We start from the raw sequence: 11,183 nt of genomic DNA, 5'->3' as shown, positions 1-11,183 counted from the left end.
GATGGTTTTCGCTATGTTCTGAAAGTCCTGTGAAACGCGAAGAAAAGCTTGAGGAAAAATGGTTAAAAGTGAGTTAATCTCTGCATGAAGTAATCAGGATAAGCAGAAATCGACTCAAGAGGTTCTTTTGCAAGGTATTTCACTGAAATTCACTGAATTTTCTTGTACTTCATAAAGGCTTAACAAACACTCTGAAAGTCCTGGAGAGGAATCCGTGAATATTTCCTCCTTTGCACCTGTAAATTCCCGAATCCTGCATCCTGGCTGGGAAGATTCTCAGCACATCCTTCTTCTGCGCAATTTCCTGTCCGTCCTGCAATATTTTCAAACATTAGAAGAGAATCCCGCCTAGAAATCTCACCTAACCTTAAACCAGGAAACACCCGGAACAGGAGCGCCAAATGTCGCGCAATCCAGGATGATCTCCTGTCCCATGCGCACAGCCACATTCCTGTTGACCTCAGACCGTTGGAAAATGGGTATTTGACCCTCCTTGAAGATGTGAAACATCTTCTCCGTGTGGCCGAATTGATTAGTGGCGAAGCAGGAGAAAAAGGTGGAATTCCTGTTCTTGGGAGCGCGAATCCTGATGCTCTGGGATGTATGCTTGAGACGCTTTGAGTCCCTGCGATACCAGCAAATCTTGGGCTGTGGCTTCCCGGAAACTGGGCAGTTGAGAGTGATCTTCTTATTCAAGGGTGCAACGAGATGTTCCACGAAACTCTCCAATGTCTTGTCGTATTTGCTGATGTCCAGGAGTTTAGGAGGCTCTCCTGACTTCAGGAAGAACCTCATTCCCTTCTCGCCGTGAGAATTCTTAGACATGCACTGATATTCTCCCAAATGATAAGCCTTCACTGACAAAATACGCAGTTTCTGACCAGCTTCCTCGTAAAGAACTCCATTCTTCGCTCCTTTGGGAGTTGTCCAGGAAACTTCCGGCAGAGGATCTCCCTCAAAGGGACAGTTGAGAGCGAAAGCACTTCCTGGGAGTGCAAAATTGTCCGAATTATTAGCCAATAACTGCCTTTCTGGGACGAGAGTTGGAGGATGTCCGAAAGAGAGGGTTTTATTCGACACTGGAGGAGAATTTCCCACTTCGCACACGAAATTTCCCGTCCTTCGCAGTCCTGGCGCTGCAGTGGGAATCACCAGAGCGAAGGCATAGTCATTCCTCCGCTTCTTCAGCATCCCATAGAACTTCCCGGGAAGCCGCACGAAATCCTTCTTGGGATAGAGTTTCCCTGCCTGAACGATACTCCACTCTCTCTCCATGTCAGGCAGATTTTCAGGCACGTTCACAGAGAGGATCTTGTGATGATCCATCTTCCAGGAAAGCTTCATCGGCGGTCTGGCTGTGACGAAGCACCAAATCACTGCCTCGTTCCTCCGATTGCTCCCTCTCACGTGAGTCACTTGGTGATGAGCCAGGCTCAGGCAGAGGCTGAGGAGGAGGATAAGAGTGCGCAGGAGAGACATTCTGGTAAATGTGGCGTCAGAGCGCGAGAAAGTAAACTAATCCCGGATGTTTCAATGTCGTGATCTCACCCAGAACTGGGCTAGTGGGAGCAAAAGTTCTCTTATCGCGCCTTCGTCATGGAATTCCTAGTTTTTCTCTGTTTTCTTCGCATTAGTTTGTGATTCTTCGGCACGTCTGCGTGCGATTAGAGAAAGAGAGAGAGAGAGAGAGATTATTCGGTCACTGTGCCGTGCTTATGTTGTAAAATGTGCGTTTCATTCAGACTTAATTATATAGTAAATATCTTTTATTTAAGATCTCCAATCACAGTTCGTGACAATAAGAAATGTGGAAATTACACAGAAGAGAGTTAATGGACAAGGGATAAAGGGATTAGGCTTCTTTGCAGGTCCTCTTGTTGCTGTCCAAGATCATTCCTTTAGGGCATCGGCATTCATAAGCGCCTCTAGTGTTCACACATTCGTGCGAGCACTCGTGAGTGCCTCGCGTGCACTCATTGATGTCCAGACACTTCTTCTTGAATCTGTGCGTGGCGAAGCCCGCGGGGCAGAGGCACTCGTACGATCCCATCGTGTTCACGCAGATCTGCCTCTTCGTGCAGTCGTTGAAGTATTCTCCAGAGCACTCGTCGATGTCCTCGCACGCGCCCGTGGCGTTGTTCATCGTGAATCCCACCTCGCAGGCCATCTGGTTCTCCGGGCAGGGCATCTCGTTGCATGGCTCCCGTTCTGTGTCCTCTCCAGTGCAGGGTTTGGTCCTGGGATCGCGGCAGCGTCGCGTGCGAATCTTCACGCCGTCGCCGCAAGTCACAGAGCACGGCGACCAGTCGCCGAAAGGCATCCATTCGCTGTCGCAATCATCATCACAGGGACGCATCTGGACCGCCTCGCCAGGACACTGACTCCTGTCGCCGGGCGCCACCAAGGAGCCGTTGTTGTACTGGCAGAATCTGTTGCGGAACTGCACCTTGGCGCGGCAATTGCAGCTCGTCCAGTCCGTCCACGTTGACCACTGCGACGGAACGACCTTCTCCACGTCGAACTTCTTCTCAGAACTCCCGGCAGGGTTCTCCACGGTGCAGGAATACTGTCCAGGATCGCTATCAACATCGACTTTAGTGACATTCAAGCTGAATCCATCGTCAGAAGCCACGAGTTTGCTTCCATCAGGAGTCAAAGGCTGTCCATCTTTGAACCACTTCACAGTTGTGTTGGAATCTGCAGAGTCTACTGAACAGTCAAGGGTGAAATCCTCGTCAGGCTTCACTTTTATCTTCCTCTCGCTGGGATCTGTGAACTTGGGCACACTTTCAGGGGCAATTTGGAACTGCTTCTCAAGCGTTCCGTGAGGATTGCTTCCCACGCAAATATATCCTGCCGGATCTTCTGTGGCTTCAATTGTGAGTTGATCCTCAGTCGCACCTTCGATCTGGACTCTCTCTGGAATTATCTCTGTCGGATCCTCGCGGAACCAAGAAATCTCCGGCTGAGGCTTCCCAACAATCGGACAATTCAGAGTCACGGGTTTGCCGGGCATTGACGAGATCTTCTGAATGTAGCTCTCAAGTTCAGGATCAAAGTGCTCAGCTTCAGCTTCGCTGGAGAACTTGGGAGCTTCCTCAACCTGAATTGTGTATCTGAGCGTGAGATTTCCAGCAGGATTCTCCACGAGGCACTCATAGACGCCAGCATCGCTGTCATTAGCTTGTGGAATTGAGAGGAATTTCCCATTTTCCAGCAACTGCACTGAAGGACTTTCGGCGACTTCCACGCCGTCCTTTTGCCACTTCTGCGTGGGATCTGGCACACCTTTGGCCGGGCAGTTGAGTGTCACTGGATCTCCAGCCAGGACGCTGACAGTTGAGTCATTTGCCACTCGCATCAGCCAATCGATGACTTCTGGAGGCTCCGAATTGTTCACTTTGAAAGTGACACTCTCGCTTCCTTCGCTGTTGGTTCCTTCGCACTTGTAATTGATGGGCTTCTCACTCTCGTACTCGATCCTCAAGACTTCATCCGTCACTCCGGCAATTTCTACGCCGTCTTTGAACCATCTGATTGCTGGCTGGGGATTCCCCACCATTTTGCAGTCCAGCTCGACACTCGTGTTTGGCGCCAGTTCAATGTTCTGCTCCAGACTCTTGCCCAAGTACTGCGGCCTCGCCACGTCTGTTGTGTCGAGTCCTGTTGGGAGGATCCGTGAGAATCTGTTTCCCCCGGAATCCTCACCCTTCACTTCGATCTTGAAGACGCCCGTCGGCGGCGCAAAGGGACGACAGCTGAACAAGAAGGTGTTCTTGATGGGCGCCAGCGGCAGGATGAACTCGAAGGGACTCACAGGGCCTTCCCTGAAGAATCTCACGGTGTTCAGCGTGCGGATGGCGAAGGGATCCGACGGCATGATGCAGAAGATGTTGTCATTCCCTCTGATCGGCCGCGGCAGGGCTTCATCGATGGTCAGCGGCGTGTGCAGAGTGAATCCGAAGCGGAAGGTGATGTCGCTTATTCCCACCACCTTGACTGAATGCGGAGAACTGGAAGAGGCTCCGATTTTCCACAATCCTGGCTCGGGATCCATGATCTTCACGGTCATGACATTGGGCAGATTCACGAGTCCTTTGGCTTTCTTCGACGGCAGATTGTCTGGGTTGTTGACTGTGATGTTGGGATCGGATCCTGACACACTCACACTGAAATCCTTGAGGTTCTTGTCAATCTCCAGTGGAATGTCGTGACTTGCGGGCTTATCGGAGTTGATTAACTTCAGAATCTGCAGTCCTTGATCCAGCGTGTCGCCCACACTTTCCAGGATCTGCAAGTAAAGGGGATGAGTGGAGAAATTACGTGAAATTCCGTGCTTATCTCACCGTATTTGTGTCCCTGGACTTTATTCTGAACACTTGTCCATTGCTGGCATCTGCCAGAGTGTAGTAAGTGTCGAAGGTGGGCGGGATTGGCTCACAAGCATCATCAGCAACAATGAATGTGATCTGAAGGAAAAAATCGCAATTGTTGTGAGTTTGCCAGGTGTTTTTTTTTCGTCTTCTACAGCCACATTTGCATACTCACTGAAGTCCTCTTCTCCTGAAGGAGTGACATCGCATCGGGCATCAGATAAGCGTCTTTAGCATCGGCGTCCGTGAAGACGTAGACGAATGAGTTGGGCAGACACTTTTCCAGGGCGAATTTGATCCCTGTGATGCACATTTCGGGACAATCTCCTCCGCCATAAACCGTGACGCGGTCCAGTTCATTGAGCAGCTCTTGTGGGTTCGTCGTGTCGAGTTCTGGGCCAACGTCTGTGTGCGAGCGCGCAAAATTGGGTGAGAAATGCGTTGCGATAACCTCGTGAACCGCGTCCTAACTTACATGGATCATTGAATGGCACGAAAATATAATTGTAGATGGGATTGTTGGCTTTGGTCATCATTTTGCGAATGATGAACGCCGCCCCGGCGCGCAATTCCTCCAGATCGTCGCCCATGGACGAGGTGGTGTCGAAGATGATGACGAGACTCGCCTGGCCAGGACGTGGCGGCGGATTGCTGCCATCTTGGCCGTGGATCACTGACACAGTGCAGAAGATAAGGAGGAGCACAGCGAATTGCATCTTCTCCGCAACACTCGCGATTCGCTACTGAGCAAAAGCTTCTCTTATCTCAGTGCTTTTCTGTGCTTGCACAAATTCACAACACTTCGGCGGAGTCTCGAGTGGCGACTGAAAGAGTTGGATGAGAATTAAATTGAATTTATTGGATTGTCTGCGCGCTGTTGAAGTTCTTTTTCCGTCTCATTGCGTCTCTTTTCTTCTAATGAGCTTCATCTAATTCTGCTCCGAAAGTAGTCTGCCAAGGTTGTATCTTTGAAATATACATAAATGGAGGATTGTTGATTATGCTTCGTCGACCTTCGGCAATTGGTCTCTGGAGATTTATTGTCATATTGATGATCTAGAGAGTGTGTGATCATTGTAAATCAATATCTGATTCCACTAAATCATCGTCGACAGAAGGAGTGAATTCCGCGGAAAGAGTCTTGTTTTTCGACTCTTGGCTTTAATGTGTTGGCGGGAAATTTTCAGTGATGAGCTCGAGAGCTTCACACCCACAATCACCGCTCTTATAAATTGTCGCTATTGAGCATCTCTCGGTTAATAACTATAACTATTATTCTGCCGGGAGTGTCTCAAAGAATTCCCGCGCATGATTTCTCGCAAATGAATAGCGCTTGAACTGCTGAAAACAATATTAATCATTCCTGCTGTCTTTGGCCGGAGGAATTCGTGAGATAATTATAGCGAAATTATCCGCAAATTCGAACCTCAAATTGAATGGCAATAATCACTCCGACCTTCACGGTTCATTTGAGAAGTAATACAACAGGTGAAAATCTGATCTAATGCCTTTTATTTGGTTCCGGGCGCGGAGTGGCGAAAGGAGCAGTCCGGATCCGACAGAGGGCAGCCGTTTGGGTGATTCTGGTGAAACCAGCAATCTTTCTCTTTGAACTTCCTCTTGAATGGCTTCCTGGACTTTGGCACGTGCTGCGAAATCTTCCGCGGATCGCGAATTCGCACCTGACCTTTGATGACTTCAAAAATCTGGTTGTTGTTCCTCAAGAGCGTCTGCAGTCCGCCGCATTCATCCTTAAGAGCCTTCAGGAGTTCCTGAGGGATTTTCTGCACAATTTCTGGCAAATCTATGCTTCCTCCAGCATTCCAATCATCTCCAGTGTTGAATTTCTCATCGCATTTCAGCAATTCACTGAAGACAATCTCAACAATTTGACTGGTGATGTTCTTCGGCACTTGAGTGCAGTTTCTGACCTTCTCAAGAGCTTCTCTGGCTTGAAACTTTGCACTGCTTTTCTCCTCGATAAATCTCTCAAGAGATTCTCTGTTCAACGCACTTCTGGACTTTCCGATTATGCATATTCTTTTGGTGCTGGGAATGCGTAGACGATCGAGTTCAATTGAGAAGCCACAAATCTCTGAAATCTCCATTGCGTAGTTGATGAAATCGTGATACAGGGAGTTCTTGCAATTCCTCCTCTGGTATTTATTGCCGTTGAATTCATAGGCGCAGCACGGAAGGAGGAAGAAGCGACAATTGGGGGAATTTTTGGCAGCTAGAACTGGAATCCAAGGCGACATTTCGTCTGAATGATTGCCAATAATCCAGTCTGTCGGTGGGATTTCGTCATCTTCCATTGGATTGATGGTTTTCTCCAGCAACTTCACACTCTCCGGATAGACATCCCAGATTTTCCTCTTCCTCAGATCCACTCCAATCCCAGGATAGCCTTCGGATGTCAAAATGAAGACCAGAAGTCCATTTCCACATCCCACATCGACGAATGACTGGAATTGTGAGCTTCCCATGAGCTTCCTCTCCTCCTGCCACAGCGTGATGAGGTATGCGGCTATTGCGATGTCTTCGAAGACAAATTTCTGCGGATCTGTAACTTCAGGCCAGTCTCTGACCAAATCCTCGCCGTATTTCTCCTTCAATTGACTGTACTTCACGCTGTACTCCTCAATGTTCACCAGTGACAGCGATGGAATGTTGAATTGTCCTTTGGGAGCTTCTGAAGTCATCCATTTCAGGAATCTCGGGAACATGGGCTTCAGCCAGTCAATCTTGCCGTCCAGAATATTTCCTGAAGCTCCTGAGTAACTTCCAAGCTCGAATTCTGGGCTTTTGTATGCTAAATAGTATCCGGATTTGAGGAAAAGATTTCCTTCCTCTTCCTGATAAGTGAAAAATGACACTCTCTTACTCGGAACGTCTGGAAATGGATAGGAAATTAATGAAAAACTGTCTGGATATTTTCTAAGAAAAGTGTTCTCACCCAGAAAGACAATCAAGAAGAGCTGAGAATTCTGGAGGTTCTTTTGCAGGAGTTTCATCTTAATTACACATGAAGTCAGTCTTTGGCAATCTTCTTGAAGCAATATTTTCACTCTAGTCGACTCCAGAGGCAGGAATTCCTCAATCACTCCCAGTTTCTGGTTCTTCTGGATTGTTTTGATTGCACTTTGAAGGTTATATTCCTGCTGAGGCCATGAAAAAGTCCCCAGAATCGCTCCACCGACAATCCTTCTATTGAGAAGTTGAGGATTAAATGTGTGAATGGCAATCATATTCCAGAATTGCTGCTCTTCCAACTCGATCATGACCTTTTCCACGGTTTTCTCACAGAAATCCATCTCTGTTTTTATTTACACTCACGTTGTCAACATTGTGAGTCGTTCCAGATGCTCGATTGGTGAATTTCTCAATCTTTATTTCATTGTAATTGAGATTTTTCCTTGTCGATATTTTCTACTTATTTCCCACTCTTCGATTTCTCCCCTTAATTACGTGATTATGAGGACATCAAGAGCAGTTCAATCTGTGGCAATTATAAAGAAAATCAAGCGGCAAATTGTGAGATGAAAGGCGGGAAAAGTTGATAACCATGAGCTCGTATTTTCCTCCGACAGAGAATTCAATTAGACTTTATTGCTTTCAGTGTGAGGCGGTGGACAAATGCTCTCATCGTCTTTCGTGCTGACGATTTCTGCGGCCGCGATGAGCTGCTCGCTGTACTGGCCGTCGCGATGCGTCATCTCTGGGCCCTTGCGCGCGTTGTCGCGCATGAACTGGCGCGCGAGATCCTCGTCGATCACAGACATTTCCATGCTCTTGCCCCACGCCACTAGAGCGAAGGGACGTTCCGGCGTGAGACGCTCCGAGGTCGTGATGACGTGGCGGAAGAGGCAAGACTTCACGAGGCTCTTCAGCTTCTTGGCCAGGCCCTCGTGAGCGCAGGGATGATACAGGGCGACGATGGCGCCGTGCTCGAGATTGTGGATCCACCGCTGGACGGGAAGGTAGAGATACTCTCCATAGCGCGCCCACAGCGGCCGATGAGGACCACTGAAAGACACAAGCGTGAGTAGAGAGCACAGACTGAAGCGTTCGGCGTCTCACAATGTGGGTATGTTTTCTGGGTACGTGATGTTCTGGCTCATGCAGCGATGCGGAGCGGAATAGGCAAGTGGGATCTGGTAGATCCTCATCACGGGCTCGGTGTTGTAGTTTGGGCGGTAGTGAGTGTAGTTGTCGAGGCACATGTGGACAATACTGTGGCTGATGTTCTTGGGATCGTAATCCAGCGTGAGATTGCTCTTCCCGTCATCACAGGCCGGATCAATTACTCCCATCGCAGCGGATTCTGCACTGTCCGGGAGTTTCTCGTTGAGATCCGCGGCATTTGGGGGCTGTGGGAACCATTTCCCAGCCCAGGCATCGGGGTTTTCCTCATCTGGAAGTATTGAGAATGCAAACAGACTGCGTCTTACGCTTCGAGTGTAGGTAAATATGTGGCGCTTTACCTGCTAAAGTAGTCGTTGTTAGTAGGAACACATTGAGAAGCAGTACCAAGAGGGGCATCTCGGCTCAGTCACATCACATAGTCCTCCGCGGAATGTTAAGGCGACGGTTGAGGGGAGTAGAAAAGGCAATTTCTCACATTAAATGCCCTCCGCAAAGAGGCTTGCTGGCACTGTGCGGTTGCGACTGACGTCTGGGAATCGGTTTTCCGCTGTTGCGACCCTGCGCAGGCCAGATGGCCAGCATTCCCGCTGTCAAGGGGTGTCTTTGTGTGCGTGTTCTGTGTGTGAAGTTTTGTGGGAATCTCAGAACAGCTCAGAAAATCATCTCTCGCCGGCAAAAGAGAATCTAGAAATCCTCCAAAATGCTCACAGAAGTCGATGTGTTCATCAGCAACTACACCCTCGTGGATCCAGAGATCTACCAGCTCTGGATTGAGGGATACACTTGTGAGTAATCTCCCTTTTTCATCCCATTGAAAGTCATTTACCATTATTCTCTGTTCAGCCACTGAAGCTGTAAATTTCCTGAAGCTAAAAGAAAGCGCCAGTTTCATGGGCATTCCCGTGGAATTGGTCTGCTCAGACGTCCTGGATCACTATCGCACATATTCTTTGCTGGAGCGTTTCCTTCACATGCCAGCCAAGCTATCCGAACAGCCATCATTTCAGCTTGAGCCCCAAAGTCGGTCGCTTCTCATTGAAAAGTAAGTCACTGAAGGATTCCTGGAAGACCTGCTAAACTGTCTTTCTCTGGTCAGATACTATTCACTGGATGATGCCGTTGCCCGTGAGATTTTGGGGAAGAAATTGTCATCCAGATACCGAAAAGATCTCGATGAAGTGGCCGAGAAGACGGGAGCGAAGCTCAAGTCTTGCCGCCGCCAGTTTGACAACGTGAAGAGGATCTTCAAGACTGTGGAGGAAATGCCAGGGAACATGACCAACAACATCAAGCAGCAGTTCATGCTTCCCGACGACCTGGCCAGGAAGTACGCGGCCGTGGTGTTCATTGCCTGCCTCAGATTCGAAACCTCGAAGCGTCGACTTCAGTATCTGGATTTCCTGGATTTCTTTGAGTGCTCTCAAGCTGTCATGACCTTCTGGACGTACACGTACCAGCACTCGGGTCCTGAGTATTACGACACGGAGATGGATAAGGAGTTCCTGCTGGACCTGCGAGAGTTGCGCTGCCTCGTGGAGAAAGAGAAGGAGATCAAGCAGTAAGTGCTTTTTGTTTATCTCCTAAGCCCAGCGATGAAGTCTGTGATCTTGTCTTTCCAGTCTCGTGTGCATAAGACTGCGACCCACGCTGCTAGAGCGAAACTACCAGGAGTTGGATGTCAACTTCCGATCTTACTGGCGGGCTCTCATTACAATCGCCTGCAATCTGCATCGCACGCGTGAGCTGAGAGGCCTGTTTCTGGAGCTATCGGAGAAGCTCATTGATCCGTGGCGACAGAACAACTGGACCGTTGACCAGGTGAAACTCTTCCTGCCCGCCATCACGCAGAGTGTGTTGGACTTGGAGGTCTCAAGGTTTGCGCTTGCAGTGTGATTTATTGGGTCAGTTTTTCATCTCGTCTCCGTCTTTCAGGGACCAAGACATTCGCTGCCTCTGGGATCGCTACATGCAAGTGATCAGCACGTGCTTAATACGAATGTATCATACCTGACAGCGAATGTAGAGAATGGCATTGGCGATGACTTACTAATTGCGAAGACTCTGTGTTTTCATTGCCTCAATTTTCGCACCACCTTCGCTGCCTTAGCAATCGCATGCGATGTTGTGATAGTTGGGGGTGAGACGATAACAGCAAGAGATTGGCTCATGCCATTTAATAGCGGCGCCAGTATTCTCATAACATGGATTTTTATACACTCTCTCGCCACATCACGCAGATTTTGGGGGTGGAAAATTGGTCTCGCCTTCTGCAAGTTTTGCAGACTCTCGCATTTTCTCTCTTGGGTGAGGCTTCTCGCAAGAGTGCTCCACAAAGGATGGACGAACAGAGAAAAACCGAGAGAAATTGCAATAAGCGCAAGCGCATCCTTTGTAATAATGCCTCCACAGAGTGTCCCATTCGTCCTGCAGACTAAAAAAAAAACAGAAAATTGTCTTCTTAATTTAGCAAAGCAGACAGAGTAGCAAACAAGCTTAAGAAGCCCTTGAAGAGCTGAATAAGATGTTCTTTTAGCATGATATTGTATTAAGAGTTATTTCGTTATATTTCATGAAATTTCAAAGCATTTGTCCATCAAATTCCCAGAATAACTCTGTTCTTGTATTAAGAATATAGTAACTTAATAGTTTTTAACGCAAATTTCC

The 11,183-nt window shown here is 48.4% G+C and overlaps 5 protein-coding genes across 5 annotated transcripts; 1 reads left to right on the top strand and 4 right to left on the bottom strand.

Moving 5' to 3' along the window:
- Window positions 1–44: 44 nt before the first annotated feature.
- LOC132263824 (hemicentin-1-like) lies at window positions 45–1,479 on the bottom strand. The gene is made up of 2 exons (XM_059763817.1): window positions 367–1,479; window positions 45–313 (listed from the first exon to the last, which is right to left on the bottom strand). The coding sequence occupies exons 1-2, from the start codon at window positions 1,477–1,479 to the stop codon at window positions 170–172; spliced, it is 1,257 nt and encodes a 418-aa protein (XP_059619800.1). The 3' UTR covers window positions 45–169.
- Window positions 1,480–1,771: 292 nt separating this feature from the next.
- Window positions 1,772–5,052, bottom strand: LOC132263699 (hemicentin-1-like). Its single transcript, XM_059763611.1, has 4 exons — window positions 4,849–5,052; window positions 4,549–4,778; window positions 4,347–4,469; window positions 1,772–4,291 (listed from the first exon to the last, which is right to left on the bottom strand). The coding sequence occupies exons 1-4, from the start codon at window positions 4,961–4,963 to the stop codon at window positions 1,853–1,855; spliced, it is 2,907 nt and encodes a 968-aa protein (XP_059619594.1). The 5' UTR covers window positions 4,964–5,052; the 3' UTR covers window positions 1,772–1,852.
- Window positions 5,053–5,877: 825 nt separating this feature from the next.
- On the bottom strand, window positions 5,878–7,766 carry LOC132263667 (probable tRNA (uracil-O(2)-)-methyltransferase). Its single transcript, XM_059763563.1, has 2 exons — window positions 7,330–7,766; window positions 5,878–7,266 (listed from the first exon to the last, which is right to left on the bottom strand). The coding sequence occupies exons 1-2, from the start codon at window positions 7,685–7,687 to the stop codon at window positions 5,885–5,887; spliced, it is 1,740 nt and encodes a 579-aa protein (XP_059619546.1). The 5' UTR covers window positions 7,688–7,766; the 3' UTR covers window positions 5,878–5,884.
- Window positions 7,767–7,874: 108 nt separating this feature from the next.
- On the bottom strand, window positions 7,875–9,026 carry LOC132263673 (uncharacterized). The gene is made up of 3 exons (XM_059763572.1): window positions 8,858–9,026; window positions 8,454–8,787; window positions 7,875–8,399 (listed from the first exon to the last, which is right to left on the bottom strand). Exons 1-3 carry the CDS (start codon window positions 8,913–8,915, stop codon window positions 7,973–7,975), a joined length of 819 nt encoding a protein of 272 aa, XP_059619555.1. The 5' UTR covers window positions 8,916–9,026; the 3' UTR covers window positions 7,875–7,972.
- Window positions 9,027–9,106: 80 nt separating this feature from the next.
- Window positions 9,107–10,654, top strand: LOC132263672 (acidic fibroblast growth factor intracellular-binding protein). Its single transcript, XM_059763571.1, has 5 exons — window positions 9,107–9,304; window positions 9,363–9,561; window positions 9,616–10,077; window positions 10,139–10,393; window positions 10,452–10,654. Exons 1-5 carry the CDS (start codon window positions 9,220–9,222, stop codon window positions 10,528–10,530), a joined length of 1,080 nt encoding a protein of 359 aa, XP_059619554.1. The 5' UTR covers window positions 9,107–9,219; the 3' UTR covers window positions 10,531–10,654.
- Window positions 10,655–11,183: the final 529 nt, after the last annotated feature.

This window comes from Phlebotomus argentipes, unplaced genomic scaffold (assembly GCF_947086385.1).
Source record: "Phlebotomus argentipes unplaced genomic scaffold, Phlebotomus argentipes genome assembly contig_39, whole genome shotgun sequence".
NCBI classification, from domain to species: Eukaryota; Metazoa; Arthropoda; class Insecta; order Diptera; family Psychodidae; genus Phlebotomus; species Phlebotomus argentipes.
This window is presented reverse-complemented; position numbering and strand designations above follow the sequence as displayed.

Bases quoted from the DNA above. Each gene is read 5' to 3' on its own strand.
- LOC132263824 (XM_059763817.1), bottom strand. From the start codon at position 1,479: ATGTCTCTCCTGCGCACTCTTATCCTCCTCCTCAGCCTCTGCCTGAGC. The intron at 314-366 runs GTTAGGTGAGAT...AAAATATTGCAG, and splicing joins CGGGTGTTTCCTGGTTTAAG to GACGGACAGGAAATTGCGCA.
- LOC132263699 (XM_059763611.1), bottom strand. From the start codon at position 4,963: ATGGGCGACGATCTGGAGGAATTGCGCGCCGGGGCGGCGTTCATCATT. The intron at 4,779-4,848 runs GTAAGTTAGGAC...GCTCGCACACAG, and splicing joins CGTGCCATTCAATGATCCAT to ACGTTGGCCCAGAACTCGAC. The intron at 4,292-4,346 runs GTGAGATAAGCA...CTTTACTTGCAG, and splicing joins AGTCCAGGGACACAAATACG to ATCCTGGAAAGTGTGGGCGA.
- LOC132263667 (XM_059763563.1), bottom strand. From the start codon at position 7,687: ATGGATTTCTGTGAGAAAACCGTGGAAAAGGTCATGATCGAGTTGGAA. The intron at 7,267-7,329 runs GTGAGAACACTT...ATCCATTTCCAG, and splicing joins CTTCTTGATTGTCTTTCTGG to ACGTTCCGAGTAAGAGAGTG.
- LOC132263673 (XM_059763572.1), bottom strand. From the start codon at position 8,915: ATGCCCCTCTTGGTACTGCTTCTCAATGTGTTCCTACTAACAACGACT. The intron at 8,788-8,857 runs GTAAAGCGCCAC...CAATACTTCCAG, and splicing joins AACAACGACTACTTTAGCAG to ATGAGGAAAACCCCGATGCC. The intron at 8,400-8,453 runs GTGAGACGCCGA...TGTGTCTTTCAG, and splicing joins CCAGAAAACATACCCACATT to TGGTCCTCATCGGCCGCTGT.
- LOC132263672 (XM_059763571.1), top strand. From the start codon at position 9,220: ATGCTCACAGAAGTCGATGTGTTCATCAGCAACTACACCCTCGTGGAT. The intron at 10,078-10,138 runs GTAAGTGCTTTT...TTGTCTTTCCAG, and splicing joins AAAGAGAAGGAGATCAAGCA to TCTCGTGTGCATAAGACTGC. The intron at 10,394-10,451 runs GTTTGCGCTTGC...TCCGTCTTTCAG, and splicing joins TTGGACTTGGAGGTCTCAAG to GGACCAAGACATTCGCTGCC.